Source organism: Amphiura filiformis, chromosome 9 (assembly GCF_039555335.1).
Source record: "Amphiura filiformis chromosome 9, Afil_fr2py, whole genome shotgun sequence".
NCBI lineage: Eukaryota > Metazoa > Echinodermata > Ophiuroidea > Amphilepidida > Amphiuridae > Amphiura > Amphiura filiformis.
In genome coordinates, this window is record NC_092636.1 from 48,800,206 (window position 1) to 48,826,634 (window position 26,429).

The 26,429-nt window shown below is 38.0% G+C and overlaps 1 protein-coding gene across 1 annotated transcript; it reads left to right on the forward strand.

Moving 5' to 3' along the window:
- The first annotated feature begins 476 nt into the window (after positions 1–476).
- Positions 477–24,086, forward strand: LOC140161088 (PAN2-PAN3 deadenylation complex subunit pan3-like). Its single transcript, XM_072184476.1, is given in 19 exon segments — positions 477–574; positions 2,220–2,378; positions 2,937–3,004; positions 9,259–9,607; positions 10,671–10,900; positions 11,055–11,109; positions 11,112–11,216; positions 11,919–12,077; positions 13,760–13,876; positions 14,949–15,011; positions 15,014–15,124; positions 16,417–16,655; positions 17,362–17,501; positions 18,677–18,732; positions 18,735–18,870; positions 19,526–19,664; positions 20,442–20,492; positions 20,494–20,530; positions 20,533–24,086. Coding segments are annotated over 18 exon segments (2,193 nt in total). The 5' UTR covers positions 477–574; positions 2,220–2,323; the 3' UTR covers positions 20,616–24,086.
- The last annotated feature ends 2,343 nt before the right edge of the window (positions 24,087–26,429 follow it).

Sequence of the window (26,429 nt, forward strand, 5' to 3'; positions counted from 1 at the left end):
CTATAATATACATATCTTACTTGTCACCAATGTACTATATTTTTGAGAAAAATGCAAAATAGGCATTAAAATTGGCCAGGGTGTAGTACCCCTTAACTAACCTTTTTAAAATAAGCCCACAATCAAGTCTGTCAGATAGAGGATTACAAAATTACACACATCTAAAGACATATGATGAGATAGAAATGTAACAGCTCCACCTTTTTTGGGTACCGAGCTTAAAAAATGGGACCATATGAAGAGTTGGAAGTGTTTCCAAAACAATATGCAACAAAAGAAATATTATTGTCTTTGTTTGGTTACATTGTACATCTGAAAATCAATATCCGACTTGTCACTTCCGACTGATTTTGCTTGATCACATCACATATTGATGTGCAATGAGCCTATTGGGAAAACATTTCCCTCAAGAATGATGAAACTTATAATATTCTAAGCCACTAATCTCATGAATCTGTTTGTTTTGCCACTTGTAGTTGCCGATCCCCATCATGCACCAGATCATTTCTTCACAGCTCCATTTGATAGTGAAAACATTGGACCCTCAACAAGCAAGCTGCAGTCATTAATGCAGGTAGGTGATGCATGGACAGATTTGTGTATCAGTGCACCCACTGGGCCCTATACACCTTGGCACAAATCAGCTCCATTTTATAAGCCGTCATTGTTTGTTAGTCGGTCAATAAGACAAAATTCTGATATATTTGGTTTGTTTGGACTTCCTTTACCCAGGGTACGTAGCTCCTTCAATGTCAAAACACTGTTAATTTCCAAGGAGGCCCTGTAGAGGAAGAATGTACAAATTTATCCAGCTTTTTTTAAGCTCAGTATTTCCAACCTTCACTAACAAGTTAAGGTCAATAAGTTAACTTCTTTAAAAGCATTAAAAATTCAAAAAAAAATTCATGTGTTTTTTCGGGAAATCACATTTTTTTGAAAATCGTGGTGCTTTTTTTGGCTTCCAAAATCGTGTTTTTATCCGGTGCTTAACTTTAGGTCCATTCAAAAATCTACCAGATTTCATGTGCAAAAGCATACAAAAATCATGTAATTCTTTCAGTATTATTTTACATACATATTGTAGATCTACAAAATAAAAGCTGATATTGACCCATAATCATGTGGCCTAATATTTTTACAAACCTTCGACCACGAAAGCTGATTTTGACCGCTTTTCCAATAAATAATCTCATTGCCATGAGTCGGATTTCATAGAGCTCTATGTCTCAAGGGTTCCGAAAACTGTATCTGTCAGTGAAATTGGCTGCTATGGATCAGCTAATCAGCTGCATCGATATTATAATAATTTATGCATATGATCAAAGTTGTACAGAATTCACATGTTTGGAGATTAAGAGATGAATTTGTCTGTTTATGTGTAAGGAGAAATAGCTTGAATGCAGTTCCAATTTGACAGTCGGCTCATGGTACATTGTAGGCTCGTTTGATGTCATTGGGGCTAATTGATCTATCGGGGATCAGCGACAATAGCTTAGGCGTGTCTGAGCCTGCCTAATTTTACATGGACCCGCAAATTTCCGTTTGGACGCATATTTGTATTTTAGCACTTTTAGCACTAGAAACATGCAAAATTGCATGTTTTTGTCCCTTATTCCCCAAAAGGTTCACAAGGGCGAGTTAGCGCAGCGGTAGTTCCCTCGCTTTGCACCACTGAGGTCCTGGGTTCAAGCCCGGCGCGCCCAAGGACTCATGTGCACTTGGTTTATCCCGATTCGATGGTCGTGCTCGCAGGTTTTCTCAGGGATCTCCGGTTTCCTCCTGTATCGCAAAAATCGGTGACTAGTTGTTTGGTTATCAAAAACTTCCTTCACCCAATGGAATTTGGGGAGCTGCACAGATAATTGGTGGATGTTACAATCTAAATGCGGATAAGTGTGCACCGTTCGGCAGCAGCCTAGTTGATGCGATCTGATTGTGATGATTCACCATTGCAGCAAAATTACAGCGCTTTGAGTCCTCTAAGATCTGGAGAAAGGCGCTTTATAAATCCAAAATTTATTTATTATTTAATATAGAAATTTGACTTTTATTGCCAGGGAAAAGGATTGGGCTATGTTCCAGTTGGTAATTTTAGGATTTAATAGTTTTAACTGCCCCCCCCCCAAAAATAAAGTTAGTGCTGTATTTTTTGGAATTTTGAATAGGCCCCCAACCAATAAGTGACCACTCCTCAACACAATTGTATTTCCTTGTTGCAGCGATCACACTCGGTTGGAGGAGGTTTATCGGACTATGAAGGTGGTGTTGGAGGTAGTGGAGGCAGCAGTGGCACTGGTGGGGGTGGAGGGGGGGTGGAGGAGGCATGCCTCCTTTCTCTCAGGCACCACCCATGTTTGATCCCAGTAATATTCTCCCAGGTAAGTTCATCTCAGTAACTGCAGTAATAATGGCTTGAGAGTTTAAAATAGATACAAAAAGGGGAAGGGTAAAATCTCAAAAAATGTCAGAAATTGTGTAACGTCCCCGGTAAACCAGTAAAAGTCAGGAAATAACGTTCCTGTTTGCATTGTCGTACTAAACAGTGTCCCTTTTTGGGGTGGTTTCACCTAGGGGTGTGGAGAAGTGTGTGATGTGTAGATGTGGGATGTATATGTCCAAATGCATAACATGCGAGGGTTTCGTGAGAGTGGTCCAGGGCTTCAAAAGTGTAAATTTCCCGAGAAGCAAGCTGAATTTCCCACAATTTATATCATGTTTTTATATGCAAAAAAACACAATTTCCTTCCCTCAAAATACCAGAATTTCCATCCAAACACCAACATTTCTTGGGAAGGAGTTCCCCAAATTCCTCACTTTTTTGAGCCATAGAGTGGTCATTTCCTATATTTTTACTGCTGCTCTTATAAGGTTAGCTTAAATATTACCACTTGGTCCAGTGCTTGTGTATATCTTGACACTATGCTTTATTTTTGTAGGCATGAGGGGTGATGGAGGCATGTCAAGTAACTTTGGACCAATGAAATTGTCTCCGCCAGGAGAAAATGTAAGTAGCTTTCTGACTTTATGCAATAAATTTATGGTAACAGTATGGATTTTTTCTTCTCAGTTGGATTGTTTCTCTCATTAGGTGTGTTTCTACATTTGACGAAACAATGCTCACAGTTGGAAATGTTAGGCCAATGTCCCATTATGTATGTACGCAGGAGTCAATAAATATGTCTCTTTCTGCATGATCATTCTAGAATGTTTTTCTGTCTGGGGAGAATTTGATATGTACAATAAATTGAGCCATGTACATGTATGTGTCGAACCAAACTGGAGAACTCATACCTCCATGTTTTGGTTTCGCTCGGGGAGAGGAAATTAGAATACCTGGATTATTATGCCATGCGCCTGGTATTTCTGGCAAGTATTTGTGCATGTTTGTTAGTGATCGATTTGCTGTAATGCTTTGTCAGGTCTATGTGACTAAGCCTGTTTTTTAATGGTCATGCTTTGTGTTTTAAAATTGCTTACCTTTGTTGAAAAATGATTGAAGTACGAATACGCAGTTTGAGTGACAATATAGATGAGTTAACATCATCACAATTTCCATTGTTTTTGCTTGGCAGTATGCGCGTGCATCATATCACAATAAGGCTATTGAACAGTGTAGTGAACATTATCCCAGGTTGCATGCAGTTCACTCAAGCATATCGATACCAATCCCTTGCCTTTGTTGATAAACATTGAGGTCAACTCATCTATAAAGTGATGGATTTCCCATAGTGTTATGTAGGGGATTATATCGTTTTATTGCTTTTGGCTGAAAATTGTTTGACAAAATTCAGAACGTTTTCAACATATGTTCCCAAAAATCTTTTTTTTTTTGCAAGATTCCGATGATGGTCATTTTATGGTCATTTTAGCCTCCAGAAAAACAGACAACAATTTTGACCAGCCATACATACTTTAACATCCACCTGTAAAACAGGTTTTTTTGGTCACCTTATAAATATTCTATTATTTTACTGGTAAAGACCTTGTAATGTAATGTAATTACAAAGACATGTTCCTGATGAGTTCTTCCACAGTATTTCCATCTGATTTCTTTGGCTCAACCAGTACAATTCTACTTGAGAATACAAAGCATGCAGATCATAAATTCACTTCTTTTGTAAATAAAAACAAAAAATACATCAAATGTACCAATCTCCTACAGAGGGTCTCTGAAAGAACTGCATTATCAGACAATTTTAATTTGCGAGTATATGGAACATAATAGTATAATTAAATATCATCCGGATTATGCTGTACATTGTACAAGTCCAGAATTTTACTCACATTTTATACTTTCATCTTCCATGCAGAAGATTTGATCACAGAAGATGATAATTTGATATTTTATTTGATTCAGTGCTGATGAACTTATTCAAAGTGAACGGACTACATGTAGTGTGTGATAAAGCAGTTAAACACAATTTTTTGAATTTGAAAATGACACCTGAAGTTCAATCCAGTCCACGTTTCATAAATAATGTGGTTTGAACCATTCATGCATATATGCCCAGTGCTGGAATTGATGCGTCAATCATAGGTCATTGCCTGCTAAAATGAAAAAAAAAAAAAAGTACGCTTTCAAATTCTCAGCATCACACCCCTACCCAAAAAACGGAAACAATCTTTTAAGTGACCTTTGACCTTGTACATAGTGTAGGTCTATGTTATTCATAAAAGAATTTGTTTGCTTGTTTTTATTTTGGTGGTACAATGGAGTATTTTTAAAAGTGCGAAAATTAATGTCCCGCTGAAAATGTCCACTTTTACATAAATATTGAACGGTTCAGGAATTAAAAGATTAAAAATATAATTTCTGATGGTACAGTTCTTCCAGAGATGCCCAAATGCTATTGGATATATTAATTTTGTAATTGTTTTTGCACATCTTATATTTTAAGTATCAATAATTTCTTCACTTGGGTTTTTTTCTTCGGAATGAATGTGAAATTAAGAAGTGGATGGTGTTTGCCCAATTTTTGTTTCAGGGACCACAGAAGTCCAAATCTGCCATCACCATGCAGGATTTACTGCTGGGGACAGTGCATTGGGACCAGCTAAGCGATGCTGACTTAAATCAGTGGACGGATAAGGTGGCCGCCAGCCTTATCAAGGCTTACCGAGCACGCCAATCGCCCAGAGACACTCCAGATCTAGACCTGAACCCGGTCAAGATTTTCAGGTCACTAATTATTAATGTATTTTGCATTGAAATGTTCTATCATTTTTACCAATTGTTTTGATCGCATGGTTGCATACATTATAATCAATGTATAAGTGACAATGGTTTCATGGATACCTTACTTGTAGCTATTCATATATAACTTTCAAATAGGGCAATTAGCCCCCAACCGTGCTGTTTTACGGCTGTCAGAATTGCCAGTTAGGGTCAGAAGAGGCTTTACAATGTATGGGCCTAAAAATGTCCCTCCCCAAAATCACAGAAAAATCTGGAAAAAGTACTAATAATTTCATATAGAGGCCCTGCATCATTTTATCGATTGGCTCCAAACAAAGGATTTGAACCGGTGTCCTTCACCGTAGTTATGGCGGAGTGCAGTCCATTCAATCAAATGTTGTCATCAACCTATTTGATCGTAGTGCAGGGTTATGTGTGTGAGACGAACTGTCATGGTAGATTGCAATCATGCTTTTGTTGAATTCATGCATTTGAGTAGTCAGCCATATTTACGGGATGATACGTCACATATGCATGCAAGGCCTCTATAGCTAAAAAATAGAATTATGTGGATTGGTAGGACCTGTAGAATGTTTTTTTTTTCCTGTCGCCTTGTTTGTAACAGCGTATTTGTGACCTTTTCCGACGAAATAAGTGTAAAGTCACAAGTTGGATATTTTGAGACCTTCCAATTGTTGAGTTGCTGATCTTTGTTTGAAGACACAGGTATAGTCATGATCAGGTGTCTTCAAACAAAGAACATCAACTCAGTGGGAATGCCTTGAAACTCCAAACTTTACACTCATTATGTGGGAGCAGGTCACATTTTAGATAATTTTGGAATCTGTTAAGTCACCTGCTGGAAAGGAGACATTTTTTAGGTCCAGTAAAGAGATTCATTTGGTAGCATTGTTGAAATCATAAACTGGTATTTTTGTTAGCCAAATCCAAATAAAAATTACTCACAAATCTCTTGGCTGATGGCTTGATCACAGATGAACTGGTCCACTGCTTTTCCCGCGAGACTTGGTTGCTAAGGACGCATCCTCGTTACCGGAAGTGATGTTGATTTTAACAGTGGGTCATACATGATCTAGAAAGTGTGCACCTTCGTCACGATTGAGTGAGTTCTTGCCCCTCCTTCTGATTTGGATGGCCTCCCTGACTCTCCTCGTGAACGCATTGGAGTCTCTGTTGAGTCACTTTCTAGATCATGTATATGACCCACTGTTAAAATCAACATCACTTCCGGTAACGAGGATGCGCGCCCTTAGCAACCAAGTCTTATGGAAAAGCAGTGGACCAGTTCATCTGTGATCAAGCCATCAGCCAAGATGGCGAAAGCTTAGATTCATGAGTAATTTTTATTTGGATTTGGCTAACAAAAATACCAGTTTATTTTTTTAGGTTGTCAAAAGGAAAAGACCTTTATGGCATCACAAGTCGTGTGTGGGGGTGTGTGTGTGGGGAGTGTGTGTCTGTCAACAATTATGTAAGGCTTTTGGTTCAAATTTGGTCTCATGAACAGTTCAAATGCTATTGCAACCAAACTAGGGTCATAGCTGCACTTTGGGATCCTTCATGTGGTATTCAAGGTCATATACAGAGGCACTCAAAGGTCATTTGAAGTCATTTGTAAATAAAACATTGTTTTTTAGTTAAAATTTGGTGTCATACGAACAGTTTTTAAAAATCCTATTTCAACTCAGCTTGGTTCATGAATAGCTGCATTATGGGTATATAATACAGAGGTCAAAGGTCATTCAGGTTAGCTTGTAAAAAAAAATAGTTTCATATCTTTGGACGACCTATCTGGGACCGCTGTCCCATTTTTACAATAAATAATTTGTTTAATGTTTTTGAGTTGTAAACATAAAATGTATGTAGTAAATGTATCCTTTCTTGAGGACTGAATTTGCAATTTAAAAAAAAAAGATTAACAAAAAAGAACTGAAAAAAGAACCCAAAATGAGTTAATATTTTGTAAATTTTTTTTTGAAAAAATTAGGGAAAAAAGATTTTATCTCTCAAATCCGCATGCATAAGTTTGTGAAAGCTGTTCTAGTGCATAGCCCTACAAGCTAGGCCTTTTTACAGGCTTTTTAAAGTTGGATATACATGTAATAGGAAAAAAATGACTGCTAAAACAAGGAAAGAGTAGGCTAAAAACACTAAAAAAAATCCTGCATTTTACATATAGCTAAGCTTATTTTACTTAAAATTTTAAAGGCCAAATATATTTAAGAGACGTAACTTTTTGTTTTTTGACCTTACCAGTGATTTTGGTATTGTGTTTCCCCAATTTTGCATTTGAAATGTTTACATTTGTAAGGCCAAAAAAAAATATTGTTGTGTTGCCCTCAAGTGGGAAAATGGGAAATTTGGGTCGGACAGTCGGATTTCCTTTTGTTTTCCTTCTTTTTTTTTTTTTTCCAAACCTTCAGTTTTTAAAAATCCCCTCAAATATAAAATACGGTAATGCTTCTTCAATTAGGGGACATTTGTCAATTTTGACTTCTGGATACCTGTTAGACATCAATTAAAGACTAGTATTTCAATAAAATATTAATTTCATATGAAAAACATTGATTTTTTGAACAAATCTGTAAAAATCATCATTCAAAAAAAAAAAAAAAAAAAAAAAATGCCGACCCTGATTTTTCAGGATTTAGGGTCGGGCGGTTGAGGGCAACACAACAATTTTTTTTGGCCTAATGCATCCCCTACATGTATCCCCTTTTTTTCATTTCTTCTTTGTTTAATCAGTAAGAATGGAATAGGTGAAAAGTGACATGTATTTTTTAGTTTTGCTTGAAGGTTTTTATTTTATTATTATTTATGTAGATCTCATCTTGTTTTAAGGGATTATCAAATTGATCGAAATTGAGATTTTTGAAGTAGAAAAATGACAAACATGAAAGCAATTGATCTGATGAAAACAAAATCCGACATCAAAATTAAGATCTGAATAAAAGCATGTTTGTACTTGCTTCTATTTATACGTTTGGTTCAAGTGAGGCTGTCAAATATGATGAGACCATCAGTGCTAGCAAGTGGGGGGGGGGGGGGAGTGAACCCCAGGCAGGTTTCCGGAAATTTCGTTATTATTTTTGAACACTCCCCTGGAATTCACTTTGCCCCCCCCCCCTCATGCCTCCCTGGAAAAAATGTCTGGTGCCGCAACTGGAAATCATGTTTAACGAACCCGCACTCACTAGCAAACTACAGTCAGCACAGTAAATAAGGTAGCAGTCTATGAATCATGAAAATGAGGGTCGATTTTGAAAATCAAGGTGACCATGATATTGACCGCAAGGATGCTTTCTGAGATGTAATTGACGACAAATGAAATTGGTTATGAAACTAAAACCATAGAAGGTGGAAAACTGTTTGAAAAACCAGAGGAATTAGAATCTGTGTTTATACATGTATAGATATCATGTTTGTTATGAGTGCACGTGACAATAACTTAATTCAATTATGGTGAGTGTCGTGACAGTGGGGCTTGCTACAGTAAACGTCAACGGAAAGTGAAAATGCAGCAATGAATTTGTACCGTCTATCAGTTTTACTTATGAATTTGTACCTTCTATCAGTTTTTAGTTTCATAACTTGGTTATTTCTGCATTATTTGCCATTACTGATATCTCAAATTAAAGCAAACCATCCTTGCTGTCATTATGGTCACATTGATTTTCAAAATCGACCTTCACTTTGGCTATGATACATGAACTGCTACCTTATAAATTAATTTTGCTGACTGTACGTCAGCAATTTACACTTTACAGAGGGGATTATTTTATACAATGATTGCGAAATAGGCATGAGATTTTATGATAAAGTTAATCGTCTGATGGCACATAGACTAAACATTTGTACAGAAATCTCAGATAATCCCTTGAAGCATCCATTATCAGTATTTTAAGTTAGCATATTTTACAGGTGTACAGGTTAATAAGTTATGATCTTTAACCCTTTTCAGTTGTTTTCGTTTACAGTTGGCTGTTATGTTAAGTTTCTTTGACAAGGTTGAAGGTGAAATTTTTCGTAATTGTGCAAGTTTTGTCTCTGTTAATCTGCAGGGTCCTAATCCACAAGCTATGGAGTTTGTTCCGGGAGCACGTAACACGGCCCCACCGGGTGGAATTAAAGAGTTTATGCCTCCTAATATCCCCCCTCCACCAGGCCCACCTCCTCCCGGTGTGCCCCCACCAGACTTCCTGCCCAACCTTGCGACTGATTTCCCGCCTCTGCGTCACCATGCTCCGCATTCTTCGCAGCCAGACGTCAGCACCAACGATATCATGCCAGAGATCCCAGAATTTGTGCCACGATCGATAGCAGCAGTATTGGCAAGCCACAACCAGGCACAGCATTTGAGAAATAGCACCAGTGCAACAACGTTAGGCCCAGGAGGGTTACATAATTCTGGTGAGTTCTTTGCAATGATTTTGATGTTTGTTCATTTGGTCAGTTGGTTGGGAGAATGTTGAATGATTACATATTCTTACAAGTTTATTAAAGGAAGGTGACCTGATATATTTGGAAAATGGAATTCTTTAAAATTGACATATAACATAAAATGTTGTCCCTTTCAAGCATTCATGCAAAAAGAACACATAAATGTTTGTTGTAAATGGGACTAATTCCTTATGGAATTACTAACATCTATACAGCGTGAAAATCATGATAATAATATGGTCCACAGTGTTTTCATTAATGATATTCATGTAATGAATTGATATCAAATGAGAGATCCTATTTTTCTCAATAACATATATTGAAATTAGGAGTTCCAAATCAGTGTATTTCTGAAGATATCATCAAAAAACTGACAAATTAGTCAAGACTAAGTTTTTTGATGATTTCTTCAGAAATATTCCGATTTGGAACGCCTAATTTCAATATGTTAATGAGAAAAATATGAGCTTTCACCTGATACCAAAATCTGCATTTTCATGTGGTAAAGTGGGGGGGATGAGGCTATCAATCAGGTTACTTTTAATTTGATTTTAATGTTATATGTTCAGTTGGTTGTTAAGTGTATGGTCAATAGGTTGAACATTGACAGGGCGTGGTGGCAAGGATTTTAGCCAGGATCCAAAATCTGCCTGTCCAAATACAAAAAATGGCCATTCCGACTTGGGATTTAAGCTGCCAGTGAGGGCGCCACTATGTGGCAAATTGCGACCAACCAATATTGTAATATCCAACAGCAATAAAGCTTCTGAATTGCCTTATTTAAGTTGATTTTACAAAAATTTAAAGCAAATTCTGCTATAAATTGATATAACCAGGGATTTTTATCGGACAGGTTATATATTATTATTTTTTATTGGACGGCCTAGACTTTTTTCAAACCACTAAGTTTGTGATCAAAATAGTTCTTAAGAATGATAATTCAGCAGGTAGTGCCATGAGGGTTTTAAAACTTAAAACGTTCAATCATCACTATAATTTTCTCATCTTCATCCACATTTTTGCCCCTCTTCAGGTTCTTTATCAGCAGGAGCTTCACCCTTACACTCACCGGGTGACACCCCTACAGCTTCCCCGGCATCCAAACGGAAAGATAGGCCAGGAAGCCACCCGCCACCGTTGGACATTACTGGAGGATTTCCATACAAACCAACGATGCAAGAGAACATTGGGGGCACCACCTACTTTTATACTGAAGACCAGCCTGCGCCGCTGTATGATGCAGCTCCACCACAATCAGGAGTGGTAAGTTAGAGAATAAATGATTGATCAATAATTGTGATCAAGCCATCAATCAGCCTGGATGGCAAAAGCTTAAGTACAATTTTCTGGATTTTTCGCACAATAATATTCAATTTTAAGTTAAACTATATCTTTGTTTCACATTTGTGACTTATAGGTTATACCTAATTTCCACATCTACCCAACGCCCCCAGCCCATGTTATGTACATGAAGCGAAACCAAACGCTCCTTCTTTCTTCATGGGGGAGGATCTCAAAATGGACATCCTGAACAAGCACTCGGTTGTCATGGCGCAAGCCAATCCTACCGATGACCCAAGTAAGTGGATTCCCATAATATAACAATAAGTACATTGACATCATGTGGTGTTGATTATGCAGAATTTTTTTTTTTTGGGGGGGTGTTAAAATGTATTTGAATAAGAAATATTGATGTCATGTTCACCCATTTCCAGTTCTGTTACAGGGAGCAAGGACTATGACTATACATATGGCATGTACTTTATTTTAATATCATCATTGTTCTGTCAAAACCTGGTAACTCCAATATAGCTGCTAGGTGTTGAATATATACAATATAATATATTGTATTGTACACGTACTTTTCACACAGTAGCCCCAGTGCAGGTGTTAAATATGTACAATATAATATATTGTATTTAGAGAATAAAGGTTGCTTGTAGCTGCTGTCGTGCATCTATCGTCTGACGTCTCATATAACACAGGTGACATTATTTTAAGTAAAACAACGAGGCGAAGCCAAGTTGTTTTCTATGGGACATGAAACTAGCGCAAGTCATTGGAGCCATTGGTTTCTATGGGACAGAAAATTTCCAAAAGGGGAATTATTCACAAGTTGCCACATTGGGCTACCAAATAGCAGGTTTGGCAACCCTGGCATTGACTTATCTACTATTTCAACAATGTACACTTTTTTGCCACTATGAATAGAGACATGAAGATGAATCAACATGAAATTATATTTCATGTAAGATTTTGTTTATTCTTCCAACTGCTGTAGGCATTCCTGCCGAAGTGGACACCTACAACAGCTTATTACCGTTGGAGCCGTTACCCAAGGGACCTCTGGAAAAGTCCAGTACTTTTGGCTACACTACCACGTGTTACAAGGCCATCAACAAGAAAGATGGCAAGGCATATACCCTGAGAAGAATACATGGTAAGGACTCCTTGTTGTCGCTGCAGTAGATATTTAGTTGAAATTTAAAGAAAAATAAATGTAGCCATACAGCCTTGTACATACCTTGCAAAAGAATTAAGGTGCCAGTTATGTTCAGCCCTGTATATCCTAAACAAAGACAAATATGTCAAAATTAAAACCAAATACCTGTATCCTTTAGCTCTGATTTAAGACCTCATTAGTGAAACTGTGATCTAAATTCTAAAACCCTAATGAAGGAACAAAATCAAAAGTTGCATTTTAATGTTCTGATCAATGGGAAGCATATCACTAGTTTTCTTGTTTGAGAACACTTTGTGTATATATCAATAGAGCATGCAATGGAGCAAACTGCAACTTTTGAATTTGCATCTTCCTTGGTATTTTAGGTCATTTCTTGACTGTTTTCCAACCAATGAGAACTTAATTGGAGCTAAAAGATCAGCAATTGGCTGCTGGTGTCTGTCTTTGTTTAGGATAGACAGGGGTAAAAAATAACTGGTACCTTAACGCGGCTGTGTACTCAAGACGTTGTTTCTTTCGCAAAATTGAGCTTTTTTATATTTGTTACTTTGTTATGTTTTTTATAAATACAAGGAAAGAAAATCCAGATTTATAAACTCCAACTGCGCTATTTTATGGATTTTATTTCACTATTTCATTCGTGTTTGCAATTATAAAAGAGAGAAAATCTTTGTTGTATCAGCGGGGTGACACGCGCGCAACAACGCATCGCAATTTGTTAACGCACAGATACGCTACGCATACGCGACGCTTATCTGCATGCGTGGCGCATCCTTTGGAAACACTAATTTCAAGTGGTCAAATGGCTCCGTTTTAACTGATAAAATGTGGGTTTTTTCAAGTTCTTTACCTCGATTTGAATATCAAGTTATGAATGGATTTCGCTCAAACTTCTCAACGGGCTGTGGATTTACCCGATGTTCACATAATATAAGGTAGAAAAACGAAAACTGCCGCATTCTCCTGTGAGATTCGATGAAAGGGCAAAATGTGACCACTTTAAACTTTAACGGCCATTATTTCAATGTTCATTTTCTCGGTAAAATGACGATTTAGGTACACGATAACTCAATAAATACAGCATCTATAGGTAAGCAAATATGATCATCGTAAAAAGCATGATCGACTCAAGAAACGGTTTTCTCATTTTTTATATTTTGGTCTATTTCCGATTTTAGGCATCATTTTGTGCAAATAGGCGTTTGTGAATTTTAAAAGTTCAATTTGATGCCTTATATGGTCAATATCTCAAAAATAAGGCCAATATCAAAAAATAAAAAAAACGTTTTTGGAATGGAGCCTCAAGATTGAGCTAAAAACAAAATAAAATATTTTGGAAAGAGTGTTTTTTGTTATGATGTACCTCACAAATATTGCCAAAAACTCACTTTTTGTGATTTTCTTCATAATTGTTGTTTTTACCCCAAATCTGTATTTATATTAAGATTTATTGATGTCTTGCCTTTATAAAATGTATACTTTTATATGTCTTTATGCTAATAATTACAAAGTTATTGCACTTTTACTACATGCATGTCTGAGAGTACACAGCCACCTTAATTGTTTTGCAGTCTGTGTATAAAGGAACTGATGACAGGCATTATCTTTCCACAAAAATCATAAAATTGGTGTTTTTTTCCATGCCTTTGTTTTTGCAGGTTTCCGTATGAGCAACACACAGTGGATGGTATTAGTAGATAAATGGAAGAAGCTTCAACATTCCAATATTGTTGCTCTCAGAGAGGTGTTTACCACCAAGGCGTTTGGAGAACATTGTAAGTGTACCCTGACAGTGTGTGTAGCTCAGTGGTTAGAGCGTCGGACTCGCAATCCGAAGGTCCGGGGTTCAGGCAGGTATGTCTGGAGGTTTTTCTCTGGCTTATCTGCCTAAAGCATGCTATGTGTCCATTGTAATTTCATGTTAGTGTGCAATGTGTGGTTCTTCTTTCCCCTCCACAGCGTCATCATCCCTATATCTTCGTGTCAAAAATTGCAGTGATAGTACGGCGAATCCTCGTTTTTCAAAAGCTACGCATGGCGATTTTGTTTGAGATAGGCCGAGCGACTCAGGCTAAGCATACCATTTACATGATATGAGATACCACAGAGCCTGCCGTAGAGTTTCTATTCTACGATTTATGCATGATTAGTACCACATATGGTGTTGCCATTATAGAAAATTGATTTGTTGTCAGGTAAAACGCAGGTTTTGTTTCCAATACACTAACTCGAAAAGCAATACACTAATTAGCGGGGCCTTGCTGTTTGCTGTGGATATATTTTACTGCATTTTATAAGTAAAGATTTTGAAATCAAAAGTCAAAATTGTGATATATTCAACTGTTTGAGAAATGAATTATAAAAAGGAACCCGTGTAAGATCCAGGTGCTGTATCTATAATACAATGTACATTATCAACTTTTTTTATCTGCATCAATAGAATATCGATTTCAATCGAATTGAATACATGTCTCCATTTTGAGTTTGTACTACACCACTGAGCGACCAAGCGATCGATTTCTAGCCAATCAGATAGGCCTCCTTTTCTGACCAATCGCCCGTCGCTCACCAACGGAGTATTAAGTTTATATTTATAACACTGGGTGTCGACACTGTGCCCTGTACCCTGTTTGACTAACATTCATTGCTCATATGGCAAATTGGTAATCAATTGGAATAATTGAAAAATATTGAAACAATAGTTTAAAAGCTAAATTAGCAAAGCTTGTGTCTAAACTCTGTAAGGTATACTAGTATATTTATTTGCAAAAGTAACAAATGCCGCCGCAAAGTCCATGTAAAAAATTGGGAGTAAGTGCTCAAATTTCTCTTTGTTGTTCTTTGCAGCCACTGTTTTTGTGCATGACTTCCATGCTGGTGCCCAGACCTTAATGGTCCGGCATTTCAACCATGGGGTTCAGCAGATGGCTTTGGAGGTGGTGGTGGCGGCGGCGGCAGTGGCTCATTCAACAAAGGACCTAAAGGAAGCTACATGGGTTCACAAGGTGTTGGCAGAGGAAACCGTATGTGTAATATCCTGATAGTTCTATAAAATGTTTGAAATTCAATAAACACCGTATGTGACCTTACATACAGTGAAGAGAACACGTATCTTGATAGCAAGTGTAACACAGCGGTAGAGGAAACTGTATGTGTAATATCTGGAAAGTTCTGTGAAATGTTTGAAATTCAATAAACACCATGTGATTCGATCAAGCAAAATCAGTCGGAACTCAGAAATATTAAATTTTCACTTTCTTATCGGATAGTAAAAAGCATTTACAAATCTGGATTTTGCAGAAAACCCATAGAAATTGAACAACCAGTTGCAAAGATTTGAGCAATTAAAGAGTTTCCAAAACAAAAGGAAATATTGCCTTTGTATGGCTATATCTCAAAATCAATATTTCTGAGTTCCGACTGATTTTGCTTGATCACATCACATATGTGACCTGCATACTGTGAAGGGAACACATATATTGATAGCAAGTGTAACACAGCAGTAGAGGAAACTGTTGTGTAATATCTGGATAGTTTTGTGAAATGTTTGAAATTTAATAAACACCACACGTGACTCCCTTATATCTAAATAGAGTGAAGATTTGATACAGATTTGGTTTTGTCCTCAGGATGAAAAACAGAACATGTTTACACTTAGTTTCCACCTCAAAATTGCTAGTGATGTAAGTGCTTTCACACGGTTGCGCCGCAAGGGTGTAGACAAATTACCCTTGTAGCTATGCATGTGTATATGCTCTGCGGCATTAGGTTAGCGTGCACGATTCAAACTACATCAAACTTGAGGTGAAGTATAATAAGGATTAAACAATGTTTTAGTAGATAGATGATACAGCCTTAGAGAGGAAGGAGGTCCATAGAAGAAAATTGTTTATAGCCAAAATAATAAATTCTCGATCATGAGAGCCAACTTGGGAACGCACAGTTATTTGCGCCGAGCGTACTACGCAAAGACCGGCGCTTACGGCGCAAACACAGCTTTTGAGGATTGACCAATCACACAGTCGTTGCTAGGCAAGGTCAAGGTTCTGTCTTGCAGGTCGCGCGATTGTGTTATTCTATGAAAAATACGCTGACGCAGAAGGTACATCCTCTCATGATCGAGAATTTATTATTTTGGCTATAGTGGATCTGAGTGCAAACCTTGATATTGGTTTTATTGATCTTGTCTATATGATAAGCTCTTGAAGTTTCATCAGAAGAAACACTTCTACATGTACTTTGAATTAGAGGGATAATATTAACATTTAGCATTATAGTTTTGATAATCTTGAATGTGTGTTTTTTATTCTTTCAGTGTTAAATGGTCCCAGACAACATGCTGGTTTATTACCAGAGAGTCTTATATGGACCTACATAGTGCAGCTGAGCTCTGCGTTACGGACCATTCACACGGCGGGTTTGGCGTGCAGAGTTATGGACCCTACAAAGATCCTGATCTGCGCCAAGTCTCGACTCAAAGTGAATTGTGTTGGGATCTTTGATGTGCTCACCTTTGACCAAGCTAATCCGCTGGCTATGATCTCACATTACCAGGTGGGTTTCATGTTGTATTTATTTGTGGCTGTGTGTAAGCTGTGCGTTTGTTTTCACCTACAAACATGGACTTTGAGTCCACACTTATGTAGTGAAAAACTACACACTGAAATGTGGAAGACTGGACTTCCACGGTCGTAAGACAGCGGCAGAGGGTGCTATACAGCATAACTTAGCATATGGGACAGGGTCCTCTATCGTAGGTGTAATACCAGGTCCATAGTTAACGGTGAAATATCACAGAATCCGCATTTGGATTATGATATGTCTGTGTGTGTGGGTCCACGGTTTCACTGTTAACAACCACACACACAATACGGGTCCATGGTTGTCAGTGAAAATGTGCATGGGTGTGTGTGTGTTTGTAATTACCTCCAAACGGTGATGTTAATGTGATACTTTACATTCCAACCAGGGACTTTCCGTGAACCGGTGGTCAGTGGTCATCCCGCTTCTTAAATTTGTGCAATGGGTTGCAAAATATGAGTGTGCATCCCCTATCAGTGATAACAAAAGCAGTCCCTGGTTGATAGCCCAAAAATCTTAATAAATGTTTGTATTGGCCCAACAACAAAAACTTTGATATGTACCCCTTTTGTGGCCAAATCAGTCATTGCTAATTTAGCTGTACAGTATGTCCAATAACAATTTTGATGCTTTATTTTTGTGGTTAACTTATTCAGTGCATATATCCTTTGTATTTCAGCAAGAAGACCTGGTCTCATTAGGTAAAGTGGTGCTGGTCCTTGCTTGCAACTCTGTACAGAGTATACAGAGACACAATATCCAAACATCGATGGAACTGGTTTCTAGGAATTACTCTAGTGACTTGAAAAACCTCATTATGTAAGTGTTGTCTTTGCTTCTATCACCTCAAATATGATTAATGCAATCTTAGATTATTAAATGCATAGATTGGAACGTCCCTTGTCTATGCCCTCTGGGCATGCTGGAATTTGGCTGATGCCGGTACAGCATTCAGACTTGGCGACCTTCCCTTTCTTTTTAGGCTTGCGCTACTTTTATACTAAATTAAATTAAATTTTTGCAAATTGGTCAAATATCTACCCTCTTCTCTTATACATTCAGAAAACCAAGAAGTAAAAGAATTAATTTCTGAATTTGCAAAATTTAGTTTCCACGATAATGGAGCACATTATTATTGTGCATTATTATGCTTTGAGAATCGTCCATCCTATACTTTATACACATTTAAAAAAACCCAATTATGCTGGATATCTGGCACCCGCTGCAGTCTTAAATGCCCTCAAGCTGAAATTGGCGACCAATTTCACCTGAACACAGAGGTCTCTGCAGCAGCTTGCAGTCCACGATCACCATACATGTAGCGTATAGATATCGTAACACCGTTTAGCGACCCCACGTTTTTTGACCAAATACCACGTTTTTGACCAAAAATCAGATTCTTAAAGCATAATAATGATAAAAATCAAATGGATCCTTTCGCATGATACACAAAGATATTGGTCTCGCTGTTAGTTTAAAAGATATCGTGCTCGGCTATATTTTAAAACTGACAGCTCGACCAATATCTTTGTGTATCATGCTCAATCCATCCAATTTTATATCAAATAAGGTTATTTTACACCAGCCCTCGAATTAAGGATCTGAAGGGGCACGGCAACTTTTTTAGGGCAAGTTGATAATTGCCTTGGATTTTCACTGAAAAGGCAAGGCAGCACGGCAGTTTGTAATATTTCAAGAGGGCATCATGGCAACTGTTGAAAATTTGAGAAGGGCACCAAGCCAATTTCTCAAAAGTGAAGAAAACACACACAAACATAGATAGATGATTTTATAATGAAGGGGCAGGGTTGGGGCACCGACGGCAACTTCATTAGAGGGCACGGCAAGTGACTGCCTTGGGTAAATGACATATTTTGAGGGCATTACAGCAGTATGATGGGCACCCACGGCAAAATGCCATGGGTGCCGAGGGCTGTTTTACACTGGACATGAGCGACCTAAGCTTAACCTTTTTCATTTCTACGTTCATTCAGCTATTTGTTGACCAACCAGCCTAGGCCAAGGTCAGTCAACGACATCATGCCAATGATCGAGCACGATTCTACACGCAGCTGGACGCGGCACAGATGAGGAGCGATGTGCTGGAAGAAGAGTTGGCGAAAGAGGTGCAGAATGGACGTATCCTTAGACTCATCACCAAATTGGGCATCATCAATGAAAGGCCAGAGTGAGTATTGGGCTATGGTAGAAAAACTGTTTATTTCACCTTTGCTGATGACCTGATTAAGGATTTTTCATTACAATGTAGTGTCCATGTAGACTGCTGCCCTCATTCACGTCAACCTTCTGGATTGACGACTGAGAAAACTGTGGAAAAAAAGTGACAGATTTTGCAACAGGATTCCTGTGGCATAGAGCATGCGCAGTTGTGTCCAAATTGACATTTTGACCGAGTTTCTTTTTTTTAGAAATTAAAATCTATGCAAATGAGCTACCAAATTAGCATATTTTATGACAAAAACTAAAGACCACCAATTGCCACCCCTCTATCAAGGCACATCACTACACAAATTTATGCTAATTAGCTACCAAATTAGCATATTTTGCTACAAAAACCTAATAGAATTTAGAGACTGCTAATTGCCACCCATACACCAAATCACATCACGATATGCTTTACCAGTTCCTAGAAATTGCACTCGCAAGCATGGACAGACGGAATGATGGATGGACAACCAGGAAACTTAATACCTCAGGTGGAGGCATAAAAATTAAAGTTAGGAATTTGAAGATTTTTGAAAGGTGTTAAAACTAAAAGTACCTTAAAACGGCAAGAAATGTTTTCAATGTCACCTTATGGGAATTAAATGTCTTGTCCACAGATTTCATGGAGATCCATCATGGTCTGAGACTGGTGACCGCTACCTGCTGAAATTGTTTCGTGACTACCTGTTTCACCAAGTCACAGCGGAGGGTACCCCATGGATAGACATGGCTCACATAGTCAACTCTCTTAATAAGGTAAGCTCTTGACCATATAGACCACTTGACATCATTGTTTATCAACAAAGGCGAGGGACTCGTCTATCGATATGCTCGAACGAAGCGCTACACTGTTCAATGGCTTTCTTGTACTATATGAAATGTGGTGGGTGATTTAAAATGCACGTGCCCTGAGCAAACTGCGATGAGTACGCACACTGCAGGGCAAAGAACAATGGAAATTGCCATAATTTGCGCGCATCCTGCCGAGCAATGACGTCACATGTCAAGTGGTCTATATATCATTAAGAATTGTAAGATTTTCCTGTCTTGGATGTTCATCATCACGATAATGCCTTTACATGCCTTATTGCTCAGGATGGAGTGACCCCTCGCTCTCTTCTGGGTGATCTTTCTCCATTCTAGTCTGCCTAGTGCTAGACTTTAATTTTGGCCTCCTGTATAGCCATTCCTGAATCTTGTAGCACTTGGTCTTTCCATCTATTTGATGGTCATCTTGGGTCATTCTAGTAGGCTTGGAGTTGGAGTTGTTGTGTGTGGGGTGTGTTTGTGTGGGGAGCATTCTGTCGACATGGCCAAAGCATTTCAATCGCAGGCTGAGAGAGTTTTTCGGCGATGGTCTTTGTTATATTGAGCCTGTCTTATATCTTCAATTAGATTTACCCCAAGGGCATCTCATTGCAAATACCTCAAGCTTTTTGTTACTTTTAATTTCTGCATTGTCCATGAAACAGCTCAGTATTAAAGTGGGCCAATAGGACAATAATACATACCTCTATTGTTTCTTATTTGCAGCTGGATGCCGGTGTTCCAGAGAAGGTGTGCCTCATGTCCAGAGATGCCCAAAAGCGTCCTGGTGGTATCAGTCGCCGATCTCAAACGATGCTTGAGACCACTTTTGAAGAAGTCGTAAACACCATGGCAGAACCTGTGGTGGTAGATGATGCACCACCACCACCCGTGAGCTAAACCAGGGTTGTATTGAATGTGGCTAGTCACCAGTGGATGAACACACAGCAGCTTGTGTTGAAGTACTAGTTGGACGGTAAGGAAAAAAATGGTCAAATCTGGTGAACTAGCCATAAATGGACTAAAAAGACCTTGGATCTCTGAGGGCATTGATATTTTATGTTTCTGCTTCTGTATTTACGCCTGTGGTAAAAGGAAAAAACAGTATTATGGTACAGTCTTGAATTTGAACCAAAAAAAATAGTAAAAGATGTACCACTGTTTTTGTAGTGCTTCCTGCAGTACTTAAAAGCTACAACACAATCATGATGAACTGTGACACTATTTTGTGGTGAACTTTGACATCGTCGTTATGGTGATGAATAGACTTTGACAACATCATGATGATTGAAAGGACACTCAGTGCGTATTGGACTTGATTGACCTCTGACCTATAAAAGCTGTGGATATACTAATGCCAAGACTTGTTAAAGATGGTCAGAGGGATTCGTCAAGAAACATGCACACATTTGGAATATTGATGCTACCAAGACCAAAAAAAGAGTGATTATTTTGATTTTTATATATTAAAAATACAATTGTTAAAATGACGAATGTTGACAAATCAGAATCTGCACGGCAGTATTACGACGTGGGCGGACAAGCATTGTCTTAAGGAGGAATTTCGCTACAGCTACTCGAATAGAGTGAAGACATTGGACCTACTTGGTCTAATAAAATTTGTAATAAAAACCATCACATGTTCATATACAACAACTGAATGAGACTTCTACGCATTACCAGCTTATTAATTAGTTAATCATGGTAGGTCGGCACAGGTGATGTCAAATGCATGAGGAGGTGTTTAGAAGTTTTCCTGAACCTCCCAGAAAAACTGCAGCTCACATAAGGAGAGCTAAAGCTTAGAAACCAAAGCTATAATGCCCAGGAGAGCTGTTGATGACAAGGGGAGTTATAGCTGCTGATGGTGCTGTAGGTAATAAGGAGAGCTGTTGCAGACTAGGAGAGCTGTAACTTACAAAGAGAGCTGTAGCCTACTAGGATAGTATCAACACATGTGGAGAGCTGAGGTTCACGAGGTGATCCATAGCCTAACTAGGGGAGCTGTAATTCTCCAGGAGAGTTTTTATAGGAGAGCATCAGCCTACATGGACAGCTGTGAGTTGCAAGGGGAGCTGAAGCTCCTCAGGGGAGCTATATTTCACAACAATGGTGCAATGGAATATTCTAGTTGAAATCAATACGCCCCCCCTATGGAAGACACAACCTTAATCGCCTACACAGGGGGTGTAGATTTCAAATGGAATCACCCATTCAGGTAACTCCATTTGAAATTCTCTCTCCCTGTGTAGAAGATAAGGGTCATGTCTTCCATGGGGGTATATGTGTTTCAACTGGACTAGCCCTATCCTTAGCTCAAAGGGTGAGGATTACAGGGAAAGCTGAAGGGGAGCTGCTTGATCAGTACAACTTGTTTAGTGTTCCAAGGAAGTGAATTGAAATGGTTCAGTATATCTCTGTACACATAAGTTATTAGAGGTGGGTTTGTTTTTTGTATCTGTAAAAGTTAAAGTCTAAAATGCAAGATAATTTTTGTGGGCAAACATTTTCTGGAATTTGGCTGTATTCATGATGTAAGGGGAGTTATAAAGCTGGACTTTTAAACATGGTAGTGTCAGCAAAGATTCGAAGATAGATTTAAATAAAAGCCTTATGTACTTAATTTGCAAAACTGGTTGTATCATTAATGATTATTGTTATTTGTATTCGGTCGTGGATAGTCATTTTGTAAGCCTGTTGATTTAAAATGGAATTAACAGGTCTCAACATGGCTTTACCAACAATGGCAATTTCTGTTGTAATCCATACACCCCCTATGGAAGATGTGACCTTAATCACCCACACAGGGGGTGTAGATTTCAAATGGATTCACTCATTTGGGAAACCCCATTTGAAATTCACGCTCCCTGTGTGGGAGATTAAGGTCATGTCTTCCATAGGGGGTGTATGGATTTCAACTGGAATAGCTTTATTTTCCAAAGTATCAAAGGACAATGATAATAACAGGTTTTGCTAACTTGAACCAACAGTAGAGAACAGTGTGGTATATTGTGCATTTTTTGAACTGGTTTCAGTTTATTTTCGTATTATTATTATTGTATAAATAAGTACTATTTTTGTAAGTTTTAAAAATAAAACGCAATGGTTGGTCTGTTGTATACATTTCTGGTCATTACAAAAATTGGAGACTTCTTTGATAGCAAATTCATTGGATTCCGTGTATTGTGAAGAGTGTGAGTCCAGTATATTGCGTTGGTTTTCATCAAAGAGTATTTTAAATTTTATGTGTTCAGTGTAAAAATAAATTCAAGCTAGAAATGTTTTCAGGGGAGAGGAGGGTACTGCGTCCATTTTCAGTGTCAATCTCTCTGGATGCGGATCGGGAAAGGCAACACAAATGGTTGTTACCTTCATGTAAGCATACTTGGAGTTAACATAGTATCAACATATGGATTGCATGGATTGATAATAGGCTAATATTGGTGTAATAAAACTGTTTAATCCAGCAATGAAATCTTGACAATAGGCTAATATTGTGTATGCTTGCATGAAGGATAGAGCCACAATGGTAAAGAGGCATAGGTAAAAGCTTAAAAAGTTACCTTTTCAGAGTCTGTTTGAGCAGCGATGTAGCTTGCGACACCATCACAGTATCTACAGCGTAGTGCTTACACTCCTCCGGTCAGCTGAGGTCAAGTGACAGCAGATCGTCATAGATGGCGGGCAGGTCATATCTGGCATCCCTGTTGAGTGTATGTCTTTGGGTCTTGCTCTCTAAGGCTTATCTGATCTTTCGGTTCCAAAATAAATTTGTCCTCCCTGCCAGGTGGTCAGGTGACTGGGGAGTGTAATCACTTCACTGAATGAAGACGCTGTGATGGCGTCGCAAGCTGACTCAATACAGACTCTGAAAAGGTAACTTTTTAAGCTTATGTTAATATGACAAAAGTCCAATATCACTTTACATGCTGCTAGGCACAGGTATGTTGGCACTGAAAATCAAAACCAACCAGAAATTATATAAATTCTCCGAATATGTATTTTTAAAAATATACAATACTGTATACTATTTTGGATACACATGTATATTTTTTTGAAACGATGTTTGATGTGTGCTTTGCAACCAAAAGATGTTTTGGAGGAAATTAGTTTTCTCAGGCCCTAGTGTTCAATGCATGAATATTTTAAATAAAGATCAAAACATCTCCCCCAGTTAGAATTCTTTTCTGCATGTCTTTTTTTTCTGCGATGTAATTTTACCAGAAACAACTTGTTTTAAAAGGTTTTTTAATAATTTGTCAGGAAGTTTGGTAAATTGCACCATGTCACTTAACCCCATGAGAACTACATGCCGATTGGCCAGAAAGAAGTTTTCATTATCAATTGAACCAATCAGCAACATTGTTAGACTAATTTACATAGCCATGCAAAAAATTGGGGTGAATTATTTGCAAAGCTCCATTCTGATTGGTGATTAAAGTGAAGATATCATGTAACTGACCAATCAGAGGCAATGTTAGATCGGCAGGTAGTGCTCAGGGAGTTAAATTGCACCATGTGACGTAATTAATATAACATTTCTTGCCTGTAATTGGTGATTTTTTTTTTTTTTTCAAGAGAAGCTTCCACCTAAATTTCAGTGTTTTTAATGTATGGAATTGTGACAATGTTAATATGATATTGGATGTAAAAAATGTTATCATGTGAGAGCTAAACAAAGGGTACGAGAGTCCAGGCTGGAGTGTCACACATAGGACCAAAAATGTTTTTATCTCATGACATTTATAAGAGAATTGGCAATTTATTATGTGAGCATTACAATGTTTTGCCTGTGCCGTATTGTACACAGTTTACACATACATGCAGTGTGACGTTCGCTGGGTGCATGATAAAACAATCTGGGTTACATGTGCACTATTTTTCCTCCCATAAGCTACATGAATGCAAACATGGCTGACACCATCCTCTCCATGTGTAACCTCTTTGGAGCAACCAAACTGCTAACCATATTCTCTTTAATTTTAAACATCACTGGTTGGATGACCAAAAAGTGAGGGGAGGGGGAGATATCACTTTGGACAAGTCAAAAGAGAACAATGTACCTACTTGACGGGAAGATTTCTATTGTGGAATACTGTATAAGTATAAGCTGTAACTTTTGAGGTAGTTTTATTTCAGCGGATCCGTACTTCTGTATGGAAACACAAATATAAAGATGTGTGAAAACATTTATGCTATAGGGTTGACAGTGCACTTGCCAAGAGTATGCAAACATTAGCAACTTGCGCAATTTCTCCCAAAGTTGCAATCGCGAAACACACCAAAAATGATAGCTTACAGAGTATTCTTAAACTGCATGTGAAATTTTCAGTAATAACTACAGGAGACTGTTTGTGAGCAAGAATATGGTAAACAAGTTGAATTTGATCAAACTTTTATTTATGCACCTGTTAATTGGCCAAGAGAATGAATGCTTTCATCATTAGTCCTATTACAGACCTTTCCCATACATTTCCAGGCACCACAAAGTCTGGACTCCAAATAGCCTATTGTGTAACACTACATGGTAAATCTGCTATATTGGTATGTCACACATAGAGACCATAATAGTGTACCTCTGGCATTATATGCAGAAGCCAGGCACATATACTGACGGCATAACAATAAAACTGGGATATCAAATACGATAATCAACAAACTTGTGTAATAGTGTATCCAGCCAGTAGTTCAAAGGCTAAATTTTTTAATTTATACTGGAGAATTGATATTGCAACTCACTTTGCTATATAAACTGAGCTCAAAAAGAAACTTATAATTTTTTATTTTTTTTTTCACAAGGTCATATCTTGAAATCCTGTCCATCAAATTGAACCAAAATTACACACAGATTTACTTCAATACTCTACTCATAACACATGTCAGTAACTAAGCAGTTACCCAACTTACAAAACAGCAAAATGCACTGACATGGGACAGCTTCCTGGACCACATTCACAGCCCAGCCCTGTTTCATGAAAAAAGTGTATGAAAAGCAGAAAGCAGCACCGCTTTATCATCTGTGCAAGGATCTAGTGTGCATTTTCACAGATTTTTTGTCCTGGGTGCCAAATGTTGGGCTGTGAAAGTGAAGGAAGTCCAGGAAGCTGTCCCATGGCAGTGCATTTTGCTGTTGTGTCAGTTGGACAACTGCTTGGTTACTGACATGTGTTTTGAGTAGAGTATTAAAAGGTAATCCTGTGTGTAATTTTGGTTCATTTTGATTGACAGTATTTTAAGATATGACCTTGTGATTCACAAATTGTAAAAAATTATAAGTTTCTTTTTGAGCTCAGTTTACATATAACATGGTATCAAAAGATTTCATAAAACATGTGATTGATTGGTTATGATGTGCAATCATTATCACAGTCCTCTGAAGGCCAAAACTATTGTCAGCTTCATATCAATTTCTAAAAGATCCAGAATTATTTGTCTTTCAAAGAATAATCTTTTTAGTTATGCAAATATGTGCTTCCTTGCCCAGGGACTGCCTTTTGAGAAGAGCGAGAGCAATCACTCTCTACTGCTCTCCTTAAATCTGATATAGGAGAGTTATTTTTAGCTCTCCTTAGTAGACCATTCTCTCCGTACATTCTGTTGTGAATGCGCTGAACAGCTCTCCTTGAAGACTCCAGAAGAGCTATTTAGTGCTCTCCTGCCAATACCAAAAGACAGTCCTTGCTTGCCATGACTGACATTAATTGTGACAAGCAT